At 37.9% G+C, this 8,889-nt stretch overlaps 1 protein-coding gene across 1 annotated transcript; it reads right to left on the bottom strand.

The window, feature by feature from the left end:
- Positions 1-5,684: 5,684 nt before the first annotated feature.
- On the bottom strand, positions 5,685-7,733 carry ZBTB33 (zinc finger and BTB domain containing 33). The gene has a single exon (XM_009889274.1). The coding sequence runs from the start codon at positions 7,722-7,724 to the stop codon at positions 5,685-5,687; it is 2,040 nt and encodes a 679-aa protein (XP_009887576.1). The 5' UTR covers positions 7,725-7,733.
- Positions 7,734-8,889: the final 1,156 nt, after the last annotated feature.

Genomic DNA, 8,889 nt, shown 5'->3' with positions numbered 1-8,889 from the left:
CCACAAGTAACTGAAACAGTGCAGTGAAAACATTTTTTTTTTCTCCCTTCTGTTTGGTTTGAAATTTTTTTTAAGTTTGTACTTTTTAACTTTTTTTAATGGACTGAATCAACACCCTGAATAAGCACTGTTTTAGTAGCTGTATTATGGGCCGCACATAAGGAATATCCACTACTAGTTCTCCAAGATGTAAGTCTCACATGGATAAAATTCAACACCCTGTAATATAGGATGAAACTGATAGAATTTGCAATTATTGTTGTGACTTTCATTTAATCTTCAGCTGATGACTGTGCTGATTGATCTAGATTCCAACAGATTTTGCATGCATCCTGCATAACAAAAGGTCAGCTTTGTTATGTGACACACTGTCCTGTAAAGTGTGGTTCTACTCCAGGAAGTGATTTCAGATGACAGCGTTCAGACCTGAGCGGCTCAACCTGAGCGTTCTCAACTGCTTCCTTCAGGGATAAAAATAAGGTATTGACATTTTACTCCTTATTTCTGAAAGATTTCATTTCCTTGGCATCAGATTGTTGACCCTGATCCTGAATCGTCTACCTTTACTTTCAACTGATGCAGACAAAAAGGTATCCAAAAGCTAAATCTGGCTTTCAGAATCTAAAAGTGGAATACCTGCAGGAGGGGGGAAAAAAAAAATCCATTTGGATTTTAAACTGTGGCATCTCTACTTTTAATCTAAAAAAAAATAATAATCTGTCAAAATGGAAAACAAACACTGAAGTCTCTGATCTCACTTTTCAAAGTACACCCACACTTTATAAAGCTGTTTTTAATCCTATGCATTTGCAGAGCCTTTAGGCTAGACTATGTGTTATCCTTATCATTTCCACTGTCAAATACTAATCAGTATATTAATAAGCTAAAGGATGACACTGTTTATCCAGAAGCAAGCATAACTTTTCTCCAGTAACAAAGAAAAAAAAATGGCTAAAGAAAGGAATACAACTTGGGATTTAAAGCAGTAGTGTATGCCAACATATCCTGGTGACATTTTGTTTTACTATAGATTGTTGAAGTGCAGCTCCTATAAATTTGCATACTGGAAATAAATTTATATACTAGGGCGTCATCCATTTTATATTACATTTTCCTGAATTGAATCTTGATAAAGAGATCATGGGCAATTTCAAAATAAACAGTACTTCTGATAAAACTCCCCACAAAACTAGAATCAGAAAGGCACATTAACTTAAAATCAGAAAACATTTTATTGCTGCATCTTTGGAATAAAAGCTAACAATCCTGTCTCACTTCTGCCAAACATACCCTACCATTTGTGCCTGTCAACTAAACAAGGTGAGAAGGACTATAGGACACTACAGGACAGGACTAAAAAACTCACAAGGGGAACATAACTTAGTGGCAGAGAAACAATTAGGAAATGATTGTGTTATTGGTTTTGAGTTGACAAATATTAAACTTAGGAAATTATCCAAATTCTCTTTTTTTTCTGTAAGGAATATTTAAGCAAAAATTACATTGCTGCTTTAAATTCACTATAAAAGAACAAGTCAATTTTCACATTTATAAAATTACTGGTGGGATTTTCTGTTGAATTACCTGTTTCCTTCTGCTTGAGTAAAACTAAGCGTTTAATGTAAATGCAACATTCTGCACTGTATTCATCATTTCTTATGAGATTGTAAGATTGTGACTCATATGTACCCTTTTATTACTTTACCAAAGTTAAATAAAATTGTGTGACTTTTGTAAACATTTATAAATTGCAGTTTACATTTTAGCAACTTCCCTGTTTTACAAGCATCTTTAATGTTAGTTGAGGAATTCCAGTATAATAGCACCATGCATTTAAAAATCAAAACAAAAAAAACCCTACTTGATATATTGGAAACTGGTGTTTCTACCAGGATTAGCCAGAGACACCTTTTTTAAAGTTCTGTTTTTAAAAGCCCCAGATGTCCCCACACTCTGTAATTCTGCATTTCTACCCACATAACAGGGTGTCCTGACTTCAGTCACTCTGAAGTCGTTACTGCTGACTTTTTCCTTAACACAGAGGCAAATAATCAAGCCGGTACAGTATCAGTGTCTCCTTTACTTACTTTCATTTTTACTGTATCACTTTGGGCCTAATTCTGTCCTGATGATGTCAACTGCTCTTTGATGTCAGCAGAAGTAGGTGGAAGCCCTATGCCAAGGAGATAAAAGCATCTAAAACATCATTTGATATGTTACTTATTAAATTGCATTCCTTACCTGTAATAAGAAGTCTACACAGAGGAACTGATTTTCTCCATGTTAACCACAGTTCAGCAACAATCTAACATTTCCAAATCATAACTAGTCAGCAACCGGGTAAGAAGAGGAGCCCTAACCATGAGATAGCTGAAGTGTATTGCACTGGTCACTATGTATGTTTTTCTTGATTTCTAGCTGGTTTGCAATGATGATAGTAGTTGGACAGACTGTTCCCCAGATTGTTCCACAGCAGCTCCGCCTATTCTGAGAGTAAGTGTCTATCACAACATTCAGCTCACAATACACAGTGGAGTTTTTTAGTTAAGGTGCTTTCTTGGAAAGTGGTCAAAAAGAAACAAAAACCCACAAACCAAAACCAACCAAACCACCAAAATAAAACCACCTCCCCCCTCCCCAGGGGGGTCCTTGCTACTCCCAAAGACCTGGAAAAGGACGATACAAACTGTTGGTAATCTAAGACGTCAGACTGTAGAAGTTGAGTTGTCATTAAAAAGAAACATGCTACATGAATCTTTAGAATTATTTTTTTTTTTATTTTTTGCCATAGAAAGCTCTAAGAACTAATATCAATTATTGATTAATGAAAAGTAAAACACAACTTTAAAAAGTATGTTAAGGAAAGACTGTACAACTATATACATTACAGATCTGGCAAAAATGATGTATGTTTCACATGGAACAGCTCCTAGGCAATAGCTGTAGAACCCATTGTTCAATGTATATAGTCGTCAGCTTCTGCATCTTTTTATAAGCTGCATGCCTTAACAGTACAAAATAAATAAGCAGTCAATTGTTATCTCAATATTTGTTTAATTCACATACTGGAATGCTATGGTGTGAATCCCCAAAGAAACCATACAGGGAGGATGCAGCCACCATTACCATGTTTTGCAGCAGATCCGTTAATGTTTTTATATGCATATAAATGACCGTGAGGTTTGCTACCATACTCTGTTGAAATTTTTAATTTTTATATAAATGCTTTTTCAGATTCCATCTTTTTCTTCCATTACCCCAGAGCCAATTTCTTAATATTTACATAAGGTTTTTCGTTAAGTTAAACTGGAAGCTAAGTGTTTACAAAAACAAACAAAAAAACCATAAGTGCAATAGCCAGAAATCTAAATATAAAAGCTTATGGCCCCATAAAAAGTTTTAAAAGAATGGATTTAACATGTTTCCAAACCAATAAATACTGGAAGTGAAATAAAAAAAATGCTTTACATGACGTCTGGACTTTGGGTATCAAAAATCACTTCCAAGGAAAACTGAAGACCCTGAGACACATGCAAGCACGAGTCTTCTAGCAAAAATAGTTACAAAGCCCTAATTTTCCAGTTTTCCTCCAAAAAGAGACCTTTAGTAGGCACAGTTTAATTTAAGGTTTTAAATATATCAGCAGCAAATATTGATAGCCATTATGTTTAATTATTACTGAATGTACACTTTGCAACATATGCTTTAACTCCAGATGTGTCATGTCAATAACAAAAATAACATTGTATTTTTCTTGTGGAGAAGTTGGGGAAGTCTCAATGCAGCACGCAGCCAGCTACGCCAGAGCTGCCTGTGCTGACACAGGCAATCGATACCTGTGTTGTGCGAGGACCATGTCTGACTGCTGAAATGTCATCTCAGATAACATCCAACCTGTAACATTTGAAAGCACACCCCATTCTATTCAAAAGGGTCTGCAATATAGTCTGGAAATAATCGTGTATATCGTGTTCATGGCCTACAAAACAGAAGTGCTGAGCATTACGTGCATAAGGTAAATTTCTCCCATCATTACTCATACAGATTTCTGGTACCCTTTTTTATAGCTTAAGGTGTATTTGAACCATTTAAATGTCTTTCTGTCTAGAGTACTACATGTTTAAAACCTTAACCTTGAAGGTCATAGGATCAAGATGCTTACTTAAAACACTAAAAAGAAAAGGAAAACCTTTAACTGTAATTTAAGCAATGAAAGGTTACCATAACTAACTAGTAGTATGCACGACAATCTTAGTCATCTCTAGAACTGAAGCAGTTTTCATCTTTCCGTTTACAAAAATTTTACAAGTCACTAAATCTGAAATCCTAAACTATGACTCCAGTAAACAGCTGTTTGTTTTTCTCAGGTCTACTGTTTCCTGTTCAAGTTGGACATGTAATTTATCTTCTAAGTGCCTAAACGTGTAGCAATTGCAAGGAGAAAAAAAAAGGACAATATAATAAACCCAAAACTGAAAATAGATGACAACTAGACAACTGCAGAGAAATTATACTTTGGATTATGGTGGATGGAGGGTATTTTTTGATTGTTAGTTTAGTCCTCATGCTTCCACACCCTATAAATGGGGAAAAAAAATCCACATCCCTGTTTCACTTAAATATCTAAGCCAAACAGGGATACAAGATCCTTAGCAGTCTCAGTGCAAAACTGATACAGCACTTAGATTATTTCATAGTTTGAGAAGTAAATTTCAAAGCCGTAAGCTAAAAAAAAAAAAAAAAGCATTACTTCTATTGTAAGTATTACTTTTTTTTAAATACCAGACTGAAGCCCTTCTTGAAGAGCAAAAAAAGGAACAGCACTTGATTCCAAACTAACCACTGGCATCTTTTCCAGCAGTAAGAAAACCTAACATTATTCCTCAAGCTTTGAAAAGGCAAAATTATCTCCTTAAGCGTTCTAAGCTTCTTCACTATTGAGCTTTGTGGGTTTTGGGTTTTTTTCCCCATTGCAAAAAGAGAAAAACACAATGGTATAGACACTGAATACTCTGCTCACCATGCTGCCAAGTATAAATAAAGTTTGTTCAAGTTAGCCCTAACTGAGTATCTCTTGTTGGCAAGACAATTTGCATGAAGACAGATGATTCATAGTGCTTATAAAAGCAGAACTAAGATGCCAGTTCAAAAACACAGTACTCCAAACTACTGGATCAGTTATTTTGGACCCTTGCAGTAACGCATTGTTCACAAAAATAAATATGAGTTGTGCGATTTTTTTGTTTTTATAAAAATGGTTCCATATTCAAGAGACTACGATGAAAAATGTTACTGTTTTCTTGGCTAACATCTAAACACAATTCAGCATTAAAGTGCTAACGTGAAAGAAAGGGTTTACATAGTAAGTATGGGTACAGGCAATACCTCAATTACTTTAGAAGAAATTGTACCTTTTCAAGCTACAAATCCCCATGTTTTGATCAAAATTAACATACCGGGAAACACTGCCAGCTCCTTGGAAATGTCTTATTCTCTATTCAAGTAAATTTTCAGATGAACCGCTTCCACAAATCACTTGCAGCTACTAATGATCCATCTAAGTGCCACCATTTGATGACTTGGTAGACCAAGTTAACTTGTTTCCGCGTTTATTTTTACAGTGATTTTAACAGTTCATTTAAAATAGCTCCAATATTTCTGCACTTGATCTTTTTTAATGCGTTTCAGTAAGATTCCGGTATTACAAACTCAAATTCAGTACTTCCCTCTGATGGATTTTGCTTAAAAATTGCTTCATTTCCCTGTGGAATGAAAATGTCATCCCAGGTAATTTGTTTGGCTGGAGGGTTAGATGTTGTTCCTTCAGTGCCATCCTTCCCTGTGCCAACACGATAAACAATTCCACCCTCGTTTATTACTGGTATACTGCTTGAGTGATTAGTAATGTATGCATACTGTCTGATCTGCAAAGACCTGCAAGGATGCAATCGATAAAGCTTGGTATCTCCAGAAGGGTCTTGGCTATGAACTGATCTTATGTGGGAGGCCGTAATTTGGTAGTTGATGAAAGATTTGCCACACGTCAAGCACTGGTACCTTCGCTCACCGGTGTGGTGAATTTCATGCTTTGTACGGTATTCTGCAAGAGCAAAAACTTTGTCGCAATATCGACACGGATACTTTTTCTCCCAGGAATGAACATTAAAATGTCTCCGTAAACTTGTCAGACACGCATATGATCTCTTACACACAATACAAATGTAGTAGACTCTTCCATCCACTATGAGCTCATAATGGTCATCATGCTTTACTTTCATGCGTTTCCTGTTCGGAGAATCACCACCAGATGTTCTAGGCGTTTCATCAAGCTTAGCTTCACCTTCCTCGGAATCACCCTTTACAGGAATGACTATGTCATACGTATCCTCGCCAATATTTGCATAAACCTTACATCCTGTGGACAGGCCTTCTATTTCAGTTGCTGTATCTAATGTTATGATTTTCTGCCCTTCTGCCACATTCTTTGATGCTATACCTGAACTGAATTCCTTGTTGTTTCCAGTAAGGACATCTGAGATTTTTATTTTAAATTCTCCAGGTTTAGAAAATGGCTCTTGTGAAAATGTAACAACCTGTTTTTTCTGTACACCTGATCCTTCAGTGGTTGCTGCCTTGGGTGTAGAAGGTTGCTGAGCCAAAGAGCTGCTGCTGACTGAACCAGGACTAGAGGAGTCAATGATAGCAACATCATCTTCAACAACCTCTTCATCATCAACAGCAGTTGTTTCCACTTCAGTTAAGGAGTCATTATTAGATGGCTGCTGGTTCTCCTCAAGTAAATTAATTGTAGGAGTCACATGTGTTTGATGCGAGGAGCTGGCACCGAGAGATGGGTTAAGTAGAGGCTTATTTAGCACAATGATATTAGGAGTCAAATGCTGCGGTGCTGCAGAGGCAAGTGATTCGGCACTTGATTGTGGTTGGTTTGGGCTTAGCTGACTGGCAGATGAAGTGAGTTTTTGAGCTGCTGTAGTGCTCGTCAAATGGGGAGAGCCACCACTACCACAAGATTTTTGGTCAGAAACTCCAGCTGGACTTGGGCAAGGCTGGTTCTGGGTTGCAGCATTTGTATCTTTAATACATTCTTTTGGAGGAACAATCTCAGAGCAAAAAATTACATCATCATCCTCATCGTCTGAATCACTCACTGTAATTTTTGTAGTCTCATATTCTATACCATGTAAGGAGAATGACTGTGTTATAACTGGCATGCCATCCATTACCTCTTGACTGTCTGGCCTTATTACAGGTACTTGTGTTTCAGCATCCTTTTGACCTGGGCTAGAAGCTGAAGTTTCTGAAGCACCATCTTTGACCTCGCTTGGCATGTTTTTTCCTTCAGGCGGAGGTACGCCCAGATCAGCTATGAATTTAACGCCCAGCTGTTGCCCTGATTTAATCAGTTCATCAAGTAAATCAGATCGAATGCTGATTATTTTGGAGCTATAAATATAGTTAAGAATTTCTGCAAAAATTTCTGCTCTTACGAAGCTCAGTTCAACCACTTGCCCGGCCACTGAGAAAAGCTGGTGAAAATAAGTGCTTGAGGCCGAAAGGATGTTTCTGTGAGCTCGAAATTTCCGGTCCTCCACAATGACAGTAACATCACAAAAAAGTCCGTGGCCACGTTGTTCATTCAAAGACTGAAGGAGCACACTAGAATACTGAGTGTCTGTTGCAGAAATCAGTTTTTTCCCCTCCATTCCTACAAATAGAAAGTAAAAGGCGTCAAATTAGTAAAAATATAGATTTACAGTTTTAACTACATGGCAACATTCCCACACTCACTGTTTATTCTTTCTTTTGAAAAAACAAATCTGAGATACTATTTATAAGCTTATATGCTCTAGCACTCTGCAACTTTGTTTCTTATTGTTATTCATCCCTTCACCTTCTACACAAGGTATGTGCAGTTCTGAATATATCCTCTCTTCTTAGAAGGTGAGGAACAGAGTATCACAGAATGGTTTGGGTTGGAAGGGACCTTAAAGATTATCTCGTTCCAACCCCCCTGCCATGGGCAGGGAGACCTCCCACCAGCCCAGGTTGCTCAAAGCCCCGTCCAGCCTGGCCTTGAACACCTCCAGGGATGGGGCATCCACAGCTTCTCTGGGCAACCTGGGCCAGTGCCTCACCACCCTCAGAGTGAAGAATTTCTTCCTGATATCTAATCTAAATTTCCCCTCTTCTAGTTTGAAGCCATTCCCCCTCGTCGTATCACCACATGCCCTTGTAAAAAATCCTTCTCCAGCTCTCCTGTAGGCCCCCTTCGGATACTGGAAGGGGCTCTAAGGTCTTCCCTGGAGCCTTCTCTTCTCCAGGCTGAACAGCCCCAGCTCCCTCAGCCTGAAAACCAAGGATTGGGTACCTCAAAAGGCTTTAAACATTATTAGAGATTTCTTTTTTATTGTGAAAATATTCTGTAAATTGTTATGTGAAAGCCTGATAACATCCAGGTTATTTACGGGCCAGACATCACAATCTGAGCATCCAACCAGTCAACTGAGGTTAATGAAAAAGCAACTGATACTTCACTTCCTCACCCACAAAGAGAAACTGTTTTTTCTTTACCCTCCTCGTATATCTGTGAGGTTGCTTTGCGTCCAAAACCGAGATACTAAGGCAGCACAGTAACAAAAAACATCTGTAAAGTCAAACTAATTCATCTATTGGCACTTCCCATTCGATGGCCCACAACAAGATGCGCAAAAAAAGAAAAAAAAAAAAAATCAAAATATAGGAAGAGCGAGTTAAAAGCTGCAAGCCCTTCATTGCACTCGTAAAAGTTTATTTCCACACTCCTGAAAGGGCAGAACGAGACGAGAAGGCCGAGGACACCCCTCCACCCCCCCGCCGAGCGCCAGCCCC

The sequence above is a fragment of the Charadrius vociferus genome, unplaced genomic scaffold, assembly GCF_000708025.1.
Source record: "Charadrius vociferus isolate BGI_N301 unplaced genomic scaffold, ASM70802v2 scaffold7, whole genome shotgun sequence".
In the NCBI taxonomy this organism is placed as follows: Eukaryota; Metazoa; Chordata; class Aves; order Charadriiformes; family Charadriidae; genus Charadrius; species Charadrius vociferus.
This window is presented reverse-complemented; position numbering and strand designations above follow the sequence as displayed.

Bases quoted from the DNA above. Each gene is read 5' to 3' on its own strand.
- ZBTB33 (XM_009889274.1), bottom strand. From the start codon at position 7,724: ATGGAGGGGAAAAAACTGATTTCTGCAACAGACACTCAGTATTCTAGT.